This window comes from Elephas maximus, chromosome 9 (genome assembly GCF_024166365.1).
Source record: "Elephas maximus indicus isolate mEleMax1 chromosome 9, mEleMax1 primary haplotype, whole genome shotgun sequence".
Taxonomy (NCBI): domain Eukaryota; kingdom Metazoa; phylum Chordata; class Mammalia; order Proboscidea; family Elephantidae; genus Elephas; species Elephas maximus.
In genome coordinates, this window is record NC_064827.1 from 76,873,635 (window position 1) to 76,888,779 (window position 15,145).

General features: G+C 34.6%; 1 protein-coding gene across 3 annotated transcripts in view; it reads left to right on the forward strand.

The window, feature by feature from the left end:
* PBX3 (PBX homeobox 3) overlaps nucleotides 1-15,145 on the forward strand; it is a 226,929-nt gene that overhangs the window by 169,572 nt on the left and 42,212 nt on the right. For all 3 annotated transcript variants that reach the window (XM_049895373.1, XM_049895375.1, XM_049895374.1), the window contains exon 3: nucleotides 4,669-4,910. In XM_049895373.1, the coding sequence (XP_049751330.1) occupies nucleotides 4,669-4,910 (242 nt within the window). The remainder of the gene's footprint in view (nucleotides 1-4,668; nucleotides 4,911-15,145) is intronic.

Consider the following 15,145-nt stretch of genomic DNA (forward strand, 5'->3'; position numbering starts at 1 on the left):
AGTGTCTTTCTCTACCGTGTTTCCAAATTCTATTCCATTTTCACAACCGGCAAGTAATTGTTTCAAAGGAGACCTTATAACCCTGGGGCTTATGACCTTCACTTCATTTTTACGTCTTGTGCTTTGTACTTAAACTTAAGTTGAATGTTTCAGGTGGGAAATTATTTTACCTTTTTTATGTTTTGGAAGAAAGGTAGCAGCTTGTTTATAATTTGAGTTACATTTCTCAAACTGTGGCTGACTTGATTTTAAAACAAAGGAAGTACAGAAAATGAGGTTGGCATTTTCTCTTAATCAGCTTTGTAACTTCAGTCCACAGTCCTGTTTGTTACTTTTAAATAATAGACACCAAATAAAATCTATGGAAACTTAGAAGAATAACCAAAAATATTAGAATTGTACCTGGTTTCAAAGCAGCCAAGAATTCAGGGCCTGCTGAAAGCATCTGATTTGGCCTCATTTTATGATATTCTGCTAAACCAGCTTCCTCTGAGCTAGTAATACTAAGACTGTAGTGTGGTAGTTGAATGAATCAAAAACAAGTCCACCATTTGAACACAATTAGAGAGGTTTCATAGGCCTCAGCGTAGGAATCACTGGGGTCTAGTTTTATGGTATGCTCATAAGAGAAAAAAATCCGACAGCTGAAGTTTCCATGATAGTTTTTAGTTTCTCAGTAGGTCTGAATAATGTCCTCTTTACAAAGTGAAAATGATCTGATGATAACTTTTGTTTATGTGTCTTCCCTGATTATGGAAATACTATAGGGTTAGACGATCTTAGTTATGCATAATTCACAACTGGGTGTAGGACACATCTGAAATAGCCGAGGTCTGAAGCCACTCTTCAGTCCTGAATGAACAGGGGTTAGTCATGGTCCAGTGGGCTTGGTCCTTGAAATGAAGGAGCGATGAAGCTTAGTTAGTGCGCTGTGTTTGCACCTCATTCTCTCAGGTCAAGCCTTTATTGTGTTGGCGGTGTTGTTTTGTTAGAGAGGCTACTACTTTACAATCTAGCTACTGCAGATTTCTAATCTGCTTATTTATAATTCAAAAGCTTGCCTATATATTAATGAACCCTTAATGAGCTGTTGAAAAATGCCTGAATTACAGTCAGATTATTAAACTTAAACAGCACTGTAATCATACCATTTGAGTGGGCTTTAGGTACTTTTCACATCTGCAGCTTACTATTGTGAAGGGTATGCGTTTATTCGGAGAAAGCTTTGTAATAATTTTGACCTGTAATTTATTTATTGCCCTTCGAATGCAGTCGTCTATGCAGATGCTCTCTCCCATTATCTGTGGGGCAGGTGCACAGCATGTTGAAAGACAGCTAATTAGGATTTGCTGAAAGATATGCAAAAACTGTGGGCTTATAACAAAGCCAAGTTCATTGTTAAACAGTGTTTTACTGTGTTTGTATGATTTGTCTAAATCTTAGGGATACTAAAATAAATGTTGTGGTTATAAGCAGATTGCAAATATAGGTTTGTTTTTTTTTTAAAAAAACTTTATATTCCTATGATGAGCAAATAGTCTATATGTGAAACTTTATAAGCCTCTGCATATGCTTTGGCGTACATTTTGAATTAAAAACAAGAAGGGCCACTTTTTAAATTACTGTTTTTCCAAATTTTAATTTGAAAATACTAAAATCTTTTGATAAGCACCCAGTCCAATTCATTCTGGCCCTTGCAAGTTGAGGTTCATTAAAGTGTTTATAGATGCCCAAAGGAGTAGGTGTTATGATTGGAAGCCATGTGCAACTTTGGACAGTTAGTAAGCTAAGTAATAGTGAGTGGATAAGTAAGCATGATGAGGAATAAAATAGTAACTTGAATGTAAAGTAAGAAAATAAATACAAATATTTAAATAATTTTGGGAAACTAGGTATTATTTAGAGATCTATAATCATGACTATGCTTAATAGAGAAAAAATCTGATTCACTTTTGAAACTATAGTTATAAAAATGACTTCAGTATTGATGAATAGCCTTCTCAATGTTGCCTAATTACAAAGTACTCTAGTACTTTTCATCTAAAGGAATATGAACTTTTTATCAGGAAATGATTTTTCTGATTAGGTTTGATATACATAAGTTATAAAGTAAGTACAGAGGATTTCATTAAGCATTTTTTCCTGAACTTGAGACAAACGCGTGTTACTTACGATTTTAGGAGAGATATTCATCATGAGAGGGAAATGTTATACCAGTTGAAAATGCATACTTATTATTTTTGTGTTTGCTACTGTTGAACATAAGTGTTGTTTGTTGTTTCCTATTGGTACGGTGGTGATGATTTATACACATATTAGGTATGTATAAAGGACCATAGATGGCTAATTCATTTGTGCCTTTTGCATTTTTTCCTTGATGAATCTACTTCTGGCTGGCCCTCTTAGAGTCTGCTTCCTTTTGTAGTAGTCATTGAGCATCTTACCTTGTTTGCCACATTTATGCAGAAAAGTGTAATAATGTTGTCTATGGATGTTGAGTTGCCATTGAAGAATCTTACCAAATATCCCTAGAGAAAAATAAATGTATATAAGTACAAGTAGGAAACTAGAAACTTGGAAGGAAACTTGAAGGTAGATAAAGAACGCATTTCCAGAAGAAGCACCGGTACCTGTGTGAATGAACAAAGAAACAAGAAACACACAAAAATGTGAGTAAAGATTCAGTTTAAAAAGGAAGAACTTAAGGAACTCCCAAACAAATATTGTAGAATGAAATAGAGTCCAAAGGGCCAGATAAAAGGTTGCTTAGCAGGCCCTCTCTGCATGCCAAACACACAGAAGTCTTAGTATGCTGAACTATGAGCATGTCTAGGCCATGAGGTTTTAACATCTAACAAAATGAGATAGAAAAGAGGAAAATCAAAGATGTTAAACTGAAAATGCCAACTTAATCAGTACTTGATGGTTCTAAAATAGTATTAGGCAGTTTCTTCTAGTTCTAGAAAAAAAAACAAACCAAACCCATTGCTGTCGACTCTGACTCATAGCGACCCTATAGGATGGAGTAGAACTGCCGCATAGGGTTTCCAAAGAGTAGCTGGTGGGTTCAAACTGCCAACCTTTTGATTAGCAGCCGAGCTCTTAACCACTGCGCCTAGAAGCAAATACATGTTTGTCTGTCTTTAATTACCAGCGATGCGTTGATGCTAATTCTTATTTAAGAGAGTGACCGAACTTTTTGGTTCTCTAAGTGAATTTATTGTATTACAATTTTCAAACCTTATTTATTTACCTCTGTGTAGGCCAACAGATATATTTTAAAATTATGGTGAGTTAGTTTTATTATGCAGTTGAAATTATTGTGAAGTATATTTTTAAATGAAAGTGACAACTTTAAAGCATTTTGGGGAAGGAAATTAAAGTTGTGCATTTGAATTGAGACAACCCAGAGCTCTGTCATGCTGTGGGTGTAATTCAGGACATCTAGGAATGAATGAAATCTGTTCTTAAAAGAATTGATAGTAAGTATATAAAATCACAGAGCTGGTGCTCAGTTGAGTACTTGGCAGCTTATAGATGTTACTGTCATGTAAGTTGCACTAGACACAGAGTGTGCACCACTGTGGATAAACAACAACAGGCACAGATGCAAAGGCAGAATCCAAATGCAAACATGCAAGATGCCAACTTCCTTTTCCTCCCTCCTGCAAGATGCCTTGTAACTAGTTCGGGGAACCTGCTTTTAAACAGATTTACAGAGGTTAATTGGGCTGGGATATTTTAGATTATGTTACACATTAATGAAAATGCTGATTTTGAGCTGTTGTGACTCCAGTGCTTTTTATACCATGATAATTATTTTAAAACTTTGTATTCTGTGTTGTTGAAAACATTTTGGCAGAAAGCCTATGTGACCTGATTAAACCTATGAATTGTCAGCTGTGATCTATAGTACACAGATGAGGTTGCTGACTGGGCATCACTTAGGAAGTTCATGATTTAAAAGCAAAATTAGATTGAGACTACTGTGCCCAGCAATGTATTGCCATGTCAATGGCACATTTTTAATACTGTATTTAGCATCCTCGTTTTATGGTTTGCTGGAAATTTCTTTACAACATTCATTTAATAATATATATTTTTTAAGTACAGCTAGTTATTTCATAATGTATGTATTTCTCTTCTCTCCTTGAAAATTACATGATGGAAAAGCCCATCTAATCCTGTTTATTTTCCAGTTTTTGGATATTGTGTATTAACTATTCTAGGGGAATTTTAATTCTGTTCCTCCAACTGTATAGAGAAATAGAATAACGGCCTTTTGATGATTTTGCTTTATACCCTTGGAATTGTTTTCCTTTCTCAAAACCTCCAGTTTTTTAACCTCTTCCCATTTTATGTTTAAATCATTTGTATCTGGGAAGCTTAAAATATTCTCAGAAGCCTGGGTTACCTTTTTTTAAGAATCTAATATAGCATAAATTAAGGGGGGAGAGATATTCTAAATAGAAATTCTAGAATGAATATAAATATTATCTTGAAAAGAATTTTCACACCTAGTCAAGCTTATTGGTCAAAGGTGAACAGTGAAGTACTCAGCATGAATTGTAGTATACTGATTTGTTTGATCATTTTCTCAAATAAGCAAAATACTCACGCTATTTGTCCTGTTTCTCGCTTCTTCTCTCTATCTCTCTTTCCCTGAAGGTCTCAGCATCAGAGGAGCCCAGGAGGAGGACCCTCCCGATCCCCAGCTAATGAGACTGGACAATATGCTTTTGGCAGAAGGTGTTTCAGGTCCTGAGAAAGGTGGGGGATCGGCGGCAGCAGCTGCAGCCGCGGCAGCCTCTGGAGGTTCTTCAGATAACTCTATTGAACACTCAGATTACAGAGCCAAATTGACCCAGATCAGACAAATCTATCATACAGAACTGGAGAAATATGAACAGGTCAGCAGCCGCCACTCTCATAGTCCTGCACAAACCCTCTATTGCTCTTCTGTTAGACTGCACTAACCAATTCTGAGGGCTGTGAGGGTTAAATGTTAACACAAAGAGCAAAATAAATAAGGTCAATGCAAAAATTAAAATGGATTGTTTGATTCAATGAAATGAAGACCCTTTGAGATTTCGAAGGTGAAGCAAAACCTGTTTTATCCCATCTACTTGTCCTAGTTTTATTCATTCCTCAAATTCACATGCCCTTACTACCACACCTACAACCATTCTTCCCCTCTAACCTGACTGTGTGGTGCTCTTCAAAGCTCTATATAACTAACATTTATGCACTGGCCTTGTTCATAAGCTATAACAACCTTTAAAGAGAAGTTTTGCATAGCAAGATTTACCTCCTATGCTGTGAGCTCCAGAATCCTCCTAGGAATTAATTCTTATGGATTGTGCCAGACTATAGGGGAGGAAGCTTAGTTCACAAACTAAGTAGGTTCTGGCCTGTCTCTCTGAGGAGGAGACCTCCCAGGGTAACTATGGGTGCTGTGGGACAGAGAGTACTAGGCATTGTGTGCTACATTTCTGATTGGGAAGAGAATATGGGTTATAAATGCTGTTCTCAGCAATTATATTCACCATACTTCATTGAATCTAAGATATATTTGATTTAAACTGCATCATTATTTTATGTGTCACCAAGAAAAAATTAACACTGTCAATTTAACTATAACATGCCATTGATTGTAACATGTTTTCAAACTTTAGAGATGTTAAAATGTGGGGAAAATAAGTGAGTCTCAGATACAATGGAATAAGGTAAAATGTTGGTGATTCATTTTAAGCACATTTTAGTTGTTAGTTTAAGGCTAAAAACCTGCTTGGTGTAAGAAATTCTCATTTGATAAGAATTCTCATTTGGAAGGTAATAAAAATTATGGAAAAATTTAAAAACATACATGTAAAAATAAAGAGAATAGTGTTAGGGTAAACCCTATAGAATTGCCAAGTTTTTACATCAAAAACTGTCAAATATTGGTAATTTCATAGGGTTCAACCTAAAATAAGGAACCCTCTAGATACCATCACCCTGATTAAACAATTATCAATATTTTGCCAGTTTTATTTTAGGCATCATACCATTTCACCCAGTATTTAAATACTTTAGTATGTAAACAAGCACTTCTTAAAGTCCATACCTTTTAGAGAGAAGTGAGTATCCTGGTCAGCTTTAATACTGATTATTTTTCCAAGTTCTCTGTACAGTTTTAGTTGTATATATATATATATATTTTTTTTTTTTTCATTGCCTTTTCTAATATTCTGGATATGACGGTTTTAAGCAAATGCTGAATTCTGTCCCAGAGGTGAGTATGTTTTGAGGAAGGGTAGAAAGATTTATGTAACTTTGTGTTAAAATGCTATATAAATTAATATTATAAGATGTTTTCTCTTTTATTTCCTGAATTGGACTTCCTGAGATGTAAAACGGAATCTCCAGTCTCATTTATAGAAATAATTTTTGTTGACAATGTGCAAATTAGAGTTCTAGAAAAATTATCTTGTTTTTATACATGAAAGGAATTCAGCTTTCTGATTTGATAGATGAATAATTGAGAATAAACAAAATAAGTCATGGGTGAAATGGTTGCCCTAAGCATTAACAGTAGAAAAGGATTCTAATTTGTAATATAATCCTAATTGCACAACTTTTTGTTAAATACACCTGTAAGTACTTACTACGTAAATACCACTAGTCACCTTGCATGGCAAGATCTGTAATGCTAGGGCCAAATGGGCTGCCTTTCTAGAGGAATTAAGGTGGTTCCTTAACTCTCTCCTGCCTTATGTATTCACACCTGCTTCCTTACCTTCTCCTTAGCCCTGTTGGAAATTGGGTGTACCTGGCATCAGCCAATATCAAGGTCTTGAGCCTCATTGCCTTAGAAATGCTATAAGAAAACCCTACAAGATTTTTAGTAACCTTAGTCCGGAATTACCAGTTAGATTTTTTTGTTTTTGTTTTGTTTTAAAAATACATGTGGACACACAAATTCTGGATTGAATATCAAACTGGGAAATAATGAGTTTTGAAATTTAATCATGAATCTTATTTCTTAATATATTCAATAGCTTAATAACACCATTTAAATCTGTATTTCCTTTTCTAATTTTTAATAATTTTGGCAGGAAAAATAGGTATATGAAATGTATGCAGTCATATGGACAAATAATTAGATGGAATATGGTGACTAATTGGCAGGTTCAACAGAATTTTAATTTAGAAAATTTCTTCTGTAGATTCTGCATTGTTTTGGAATGGTGTGGCAGCATTTAATTCTCTTGTTTTGGGGGCTGGCTTTTATAGTTCTTCTGTCTGTGGTTCTCCTAAGTTATTAGGACCAGTGAGTTCTGACATAAGATAGTCAACTTTTCTTTTTCAGTTCCATAGTGTATAAGGGTTTATCTGGGATGGACCTTTCGGGGATATAATTTGGAGTTATAAGAAAGGTTCAGCAGAGCTAAGTGAGGTGAAGGGGTGTGGCATTTCTAAAATAGATGGCATTGTAATTTTCATTTTACAGATGAGATAATGAGACTCAGAGAGGTTAAGTAATTTGTCCAATGTCACACATCTAGTTAGTGCTAGAGTCAAGCATTGAAATCAGTTTCTGACAATATACCTACCTTTTCCATGCAATTATACTGCCACCCATGTAGAAATGGAAAATAATTTAGGTCCATTCTGGTTTTATCCAATTTGCCCATGTTGGATTGCATTTGAAATGAGAACAAAGCAGAGATGGGAAAACAACTATTTTAATCACTTTGCAGAAATGCATTTCTTCTCTTAAAAGTGAACATGGGCACTCTGAGTGACAGAAAGCTTATTAGTAAATAGGAAGAACATATATGTTAAGGCAGAAACTTCATCAGAGAATTGGGTTGAGTTTTTTTATAAAGAAATAAATGACATTGGAATCTTAGAGCTATTCACTCCAGTGTGTTTTATCTGAAAGCCTATTTAGAGTTAGATTGCTATAAAATTAACAAACGCCACTACTGCAGCAAATTAAAGTACCCTATAAACCCAGCCACATTTACAAAGCTAAGCAGACTAGAACTATAGTTTGAGCAAAATTAAATCCAAGCTGCAAGGTTTGGCCTTATGTGTGTATTTTAGGAATGGTACTGTCTTTGAAATCCCGTATTTTCCCCCCAGAAAATATCCTTTAATCATATGCCTCTATTACAGAGGCTCATTTAATGATTTGTGACAACAGGCATCTAAATTTACTCATAAATATTTTTGAAATATTAGACTTGGTATAAAATTCTTGAATATCATTGTCAACCAAAAGGAAACAAAACTATTTTACTTTTGTTGATCCTGACACCTAGCTGGAATATAGTTTTCCAAAGCAAACTGTCTTGTAATACTTCATTTTGGGGGTGTTATCTTCTAGCTGAGAGGCAAATCTGGTTGCTTCTGGGTCTTACTGGTTCTCTACAAGTCTTGAAAATTGCCTTTACCTCGCTTTCTAAGTGTGTTGCTGTGATTCTGCTGTACTAGATAGGTGAATTTGTAATGAACTTGAACCATGGGTTCTAAGAAGCCTTGTTTTTAAGAATTGAAGGCCTTCATTTGAGCTTCTTGATTCTTCCACCTTTCTGCCAGAAGGAGATGGGCATGTTGGTTTTTGCAAATGGGGTTTGACTTGGACATTTGTTATCAGTTTAAAAAAAAAAAAAGGTTTGTCATGCCCTACACAGTAATCCCAGTTTGCTTGTACTGGTAGAAATGCTTGTACACAGGCAATTCACTTCATAATTTACAGCTGCTATAATAGAGATGACATTGAAATCTATCTACTATAATTATATTGAAATACATTTTTGCTGAAGGCAAAAGTATTGTAAGGGTCCCAACCCTCTCCAAGCATCACAGATGTCTTTTGAATTTACCCTGTATATGGAAGCACTAGAGCCAAGTATATAAACTGAATGTGCTCGAAACCAATCAGGTACAGTTTGACTAGTGGGGGCTTTTAGATTGCAGAGGATTGTTTGGAAAAAGGGGAAATGCATGCTGAACCAAAATCTTTGTAAAGGCATGCTCTTTGGTTTTCGAGGATTTCAACATTATGTGCCTAAATTTGCTGGCAAAATCTCTCTTGCTTGTAAAGGAATTTTATTTTTATCAGGTTAAAAAATGACAATGTTATTATAATGAAGGTTGTGCAGCCCACAAACTCCTAATGCCGTTTTGCTATTTTTTCTGAAGAGTTAAGCAGGAAAGACAAAAGGATACCACCTGATGTAAACTTTGTACTTTATGTTCCCAAGCAAAAATTCATCATTCATTACTCCAAGAGAGGGTTTTACTTCTTGTCAGCTGTTATGCAGAATTTTTTCTTAGCTGTCTTTGGCTGGAGCAAATTTTTGTATGTTCCATTTTCCACCACCCCCCCCCGCCCCCCCGCCAAGTTGCTGGTTTATTTGCTCTATGCACCAAATATGTCTATTTTCACAAGCTTTATTAATAAAGTTGCTTTATATTTGAATGCTCTTTTTTTTTTTTACTTCTATGGAAGCAGCATTTGTATTTATTTGGGCAATGAAAAGGCAAAACTGTAGAGAATCAGAGTAGGAAATTGCTTGCAGAATTACAAGAAAATAATATGAATTTTATAAAATTGCCATTTTCATTGTTGATAATAATTGCCATTTATTGAGTATTAATTATGTTCCAGACTGTGCAAAGAACATAACGTACATTATATAATCTTTACAAACCCCCATGAGCTAGATCCCTAAAGTATTGCAATTAGGTAAGAAGTGTTGAGGTACAACAAGTATATTATCTTTATAGCTGTTCCTGTACTTGGTCTCATTCTAGTTAGATTAGAAAGAATCTTTAAATGTTGGCTTTTATCCTAAAACAAGAAGTGTTTGTTGAATTAATAAGCATTCTATAAGTACAAAATCTATAGTATTGGGCTAGTTACTTGCAAGTTATGAAGACATCTCGGGAATAGTTACATGTAAATTTGAGGGACACCTACTTTTAATAGAATTTTTTTTTTTTCTTGCTTTCAAAGTGGGTTTTAGAGTAGGGGATTCCCCACATTGCCTACAGTTAGCTTTCCTAAATGGTTACAAGAGACTAATCCAGTTTTTAGATATGATCACTGAACCATTGTAAAAGTTCCTCTAAAATTAATGTTGCCCACTGTCTGATCTTACATCTTTACATTCAGTGATAAGAATTTAAAGACAAGAAAGGGGTTGAATTTTGAATCTGTAACTGAAAAAATACCACCACAAAACAAACAAGACCCTCAAAACTTTAGTTTGGAGTGTAAATAAAATATATACAGATATTGAGGAGATAATTTTACTAGCCAAAAATATCATTAAAATTATCTAGGATTCAAGTATTTCAAATTCTCAATTACTACTCAGTTTAGATTTTTAAGGGGAAAGATTCATAATAAGAATTGATTTAAAATATTTCTCAGAGTAAAACTTGCCAGGCATTGTGTTCATTTAACTATGTTATTGTAAGGTATGTATTCAAACAAACAAAAAATGTACTCAAGATGGTTTTCAACAGCTAGACTAAAAAAACAAAAAGGCGTTTTTGCCCAATACTCTAATCAGAAAATTCAAGGAATCAAAACCTGCATTTCCCAAATGGCAGATATTCCAGTTAACCAAGATGTCACTGCATTTACATTGTGGACAATTGATCAAAACAAAACAAAACAAAAACCTGACAATTTCACTTGTAAAAACAATAAAGCAATGGAAAATTTCTCCAAAGCCTATTTTAATAATACAGTCTTGTAGGTTTATTGGAGGCTATAATAGGTGTTTCATCTCATATTATAAACAGCATCAATGCTAGTATGTGATTTGCTGACCCTTCAAAACAATTCTGCAATCATTTGATCATTTTTACAACATGTATATGTTAAAGAAAAGTATACCTTTTAAGGAATAGGAGATGAGGCAGTACTGTGCTCTGCTCTGAAACTGGTACAGATGATGCTGTAAATGAGGCTGTAATTTAGTTTCAGTTTTATAAAGGAAAAAAAATAACTTTGCCTAAAGTGTATGCATCTTTCTTAAGGGTGTACCCAGATTTTAATTATCTAAATGTAAATACTTAACGAATTTTACTTAGAGTAATGAGCTAAAGTGCACAGTACATAAATGAGATGTTCTAATTAATCATGTATGAACTACTGGTTTAAAGAAAAGCTATGTGAATTCTGTGAATGTTGGGCTATTGCCAAACTGCTAATCAGCATTTGCATTCATAGATGGCTTCACTTAATAAGTTGTGAGACATTCAGCAAATGTTTTAGGAAATTATGAGTTTTTAGAAGCATAAACTTTTTGCTTTTAACCCTTTTTTTTTTTTTCATATTAGCTTTTGCCTGTTCCTTAGAAACAGTAGCAGACACCCATTCTGGGGAGAGTAGAATATGGCCAGAGAAGAATTAAGAGAGCTAACATCTCAGTATCATTCACACAGAGGTCCTGAATTATTTACCAGGACATACACTGTTTTGTAGATAGCTGTTACCTTAGCGTGTGAACAAAGATTTGTTTGAACTAGCAGTGTTATGGGTGCAGCTTAGAAATGCTTCCATATTCCAGTACAACAGTTCTCAAACTTTTTTGTTTTAGAACTTGCACACTTAAAATTTATTGGACACCTTCAAAGAGATTTTGTTTTATGGGTTATATCTGCCAATATTTATTATAATTGAAATTAAAACAGAAAATTTCAAAATATTTATTAATTAAAAATACAAAAATAAACCCTTATAGGTATTAACCCATAGTAATATATAACAAAAATAACATTAAAAAAAATAACTATATTTTCCCCCAAACCACAAAACTTAGTAAGAAGAGTGGCATTGTTTTTACATTTTTGCAAAACTCTTTAATGTTGGGTTTCATAAAAGTCCACTGGATTGTTATATCTGTTTCTGCAGTCGATCTGTTGTCATATGACTGAAGCATATGAAGAAATTTTGGCCTTACGCAGATAATGTCATTGGAAAAGGGAGGAGTTATATTAATGACCTTCTCAGATAATTGTGGATATTCTTTGATATTACACCAAAACTTGACAAGTTGTAGTTTCTTAAAGGTTAGATGCAGAGTGGAATCTGAAATCATATTAACTTTTTGTGATCTATTCCTTTAAAATTCATTGATCTAGTTTCCACTTTGAATGGATCTTCTACCCATGCATGATTTTGTAACATTATGCATTGATCTTTTGGAAAATACTGATTCACAGAGTTATGCATATCGTCCAAGTCTTGACACATTTCATTATTCAGTATCAAAATATTATATATTTTCATATCAGCCCCAGAGTAATCATAAAAACCTTAAATACTGAAAAACTGTCAAGCACATAGTGGCAGATGCAAGTTTTCCAAAATTCTCTTTTTCACTTGAGAACTTGAATTTTATCATCTGCAATAAATACTGTCAGCTGTTTACCAAATGAACCAGGCTCAGTTGGTTCATTTTAAAAAAAAAAAAATGTTTGCTAAATGCTCAATTTCAAATAATGTTTGTCACTTTTGCTAAATGGTGTTCATGAAAAAAGTAGCTTCAGCTCACAACTCAAACAGTCACACAAGTGCCTTTTCTTGGGACAACCAACCCTGCAATATGCAGAAGTGCATTTGGTGTACTTCCCATTTTGTCACACAGTTATTAAAGACATGTACTAAAGGTCGAGATGTGATAAAATGAATAACTTCTGTTTCTCCAACTAAGACATGTATGTGTGTGTGTGTGTGTGAGTGAAGAATAAAAAAGAAGCGTAAAGATTATCTAGTATAGGCAGTTCCTGGGTTATAGATGTCCGACTTAGGAACAATTCATACCTGCCCTTTAAAAAAATTAATGTTATGTATATTAGCCCTCACTTTGAAATGATTGAACCAACCCCTACTTGCAACACATTCTTCAGCACAGTCATCTTCACTTGCTGCACATGCAGCTTTGACATCATTAAAAAGAGCGTCAGGCCTTTTCTTGCACTACGTAAGCCTAAGTAAGAACCATATGCACTTGTTCCTACTTAACTACAAATCCGACTTAAAGATGCGGTTAGGAATGGCTCTGGTTTGTAGCCTGGGGACTGCCCATATAGTGTTTCTCAAAAAGTTTTTCTTAGCACATTGGTCCAGTATGGTTGCCATTAGCCACATGTAGCTATGGAGTGTTTGAAATCTGGGGTAGTATGAGTTGAGATAGGCTGTGAATGTAGAACACATATTGGATTTCAAAGATTTAGTACCCCGCCCCCCCTAAAAAAGTAAGATACCTCAATAGTTTTTTTTAACATCGATTTTATATTGAAATGTTAGTATTTTTCACATAGTAGGTTAACTAAAACATATTGTTAAAATTAATTTTATCGGTTTTTTTTTTTTTTTTAATGTGCCTCCTGGCAAAATTTTAAAATTACCTATGTGGCTTGTAATATATATCTGTTGGGCAGCACTGTTCAAAAGAGATTTCATGGCCATATTTATTTGAAAAAAATTGGATCCACCATTTTCCCTTGAAGATGTGTTGGCATATTAGAAGTTCTGAGGAGTCCTGCAAAACGGAAAAAAAAGTCTTTTAAAATTTTGGTTAATGTAACATTTCCCAAACATGCTATATTCTTGGACCATCTGTTAACATTTTGTAGAACTAGCTATGGAACTTACTGATCCCAGTTTAGGGATACATAGTTGTAGTTCAGTTTCCTTCATTTTACTGATTAGAAAACTGAGGGCTACACTTAACGCGGATGACACAACCTTGCTTGCTAAAAGTTAAGAGGACTTGAAGTACTTACTAATGAAGATCAAAGACCACAGTCTTCAGTATGGATTGCACCTCAACATAAAGAATACAAAAATCCTAACAACTGGACCAATGAGCAACATCATGATAAACGGAGAAAAGATTGAAGTTGTCAAGGATTTCATTTTTCTTGGATCCACAATCAATACTCATGGAAGCAGCAGTCAAGAAATCAAAAGACGCATTACATTGGGTAAATCTGTTGCAAAGGACCTCTTTAAAGTGTTGAAGAGCAAAGATGTCACCTTGAAGACTAAGGTGTGCCTGACCCAAGCCATGGTATTTTTAGTCACATCATATGCATGTGAAAGCTGGACAGCGAATAAAGAAGACCGAAGAAGAATTGATGCCTTTGAATTGTGGTGTTGGTGAAGAATATTGAATATACCATGGACTGCCAAAAGAAAGAACAAATCTATCTTAGAAGTACAACCAGAGTGGTTCTTAGAAGCAAGGATGGCGAGACTGCATCTTACATACTTTGGGTATGTAGTCAGGAGGCATCAGTCCCTGGAGAAGGACATCATGCTTGGCAGAGTACAGGGTCAGCAGAAAAGAGGAAGACCCTCAACGAGGTGGATTGATACAGCTTCTGTAACAATGAGCTCAAGCATAACAACGATTGTTAAGGATGGCTCAAGACTGGGTGGTGTTTCGTTCTGTTGTGCATAGGGTCACTATGAGTCAGAACCGACTTGATGTCACCTAACAAGAACAAACACTTAGAAAATTGTATAATTTTGAAATTATATTAAGTTGAAGGAAAAAAATATGTTTTTTTTTTCCTTTTTTTTTTGCAGGGTGACCAATTACTTGGCATAAGCTAATTTAAGTCAGTAATATAGTGTCAAGGAAGGTTTTCAATTTACTCTTCTTTATTTTGCATTGCTTAAAGATAGAAAGAACTTCTGGTTTTAGAGCTGTAAAGTTTCTTAGCTTTTTACAATCTAGGACAATCATTCTTAACCTCTTTTTTTCTTTATGGATCGGCTGAGAATCTGAAAAGAAAACAAAACTTCTACACAATCTCTCCTCGAAAATGCATACGTGCACACAAGGTTTATAGTATTTCAGGGGGCCATAGTCCTTCTACACCTATCTATGAACTGCAGGTTAAGAATTCCTCACTTGTGGTTCAGGTATTAAAAAATTCTTGCATCATAATATTACTTTCTCTCTTGAACCAAATGTAAAACTTTTTGAGTTATAGTATAGAGCTCATCAGTCAAGATACACCCACTCATCACTTATTGACATGGTTAAGTTCTAAAGACCAGGTTATTAGGTGAAAATTGGCATTATGCAAAAATGGAGGATAACCACATCAGATCACAAAATGG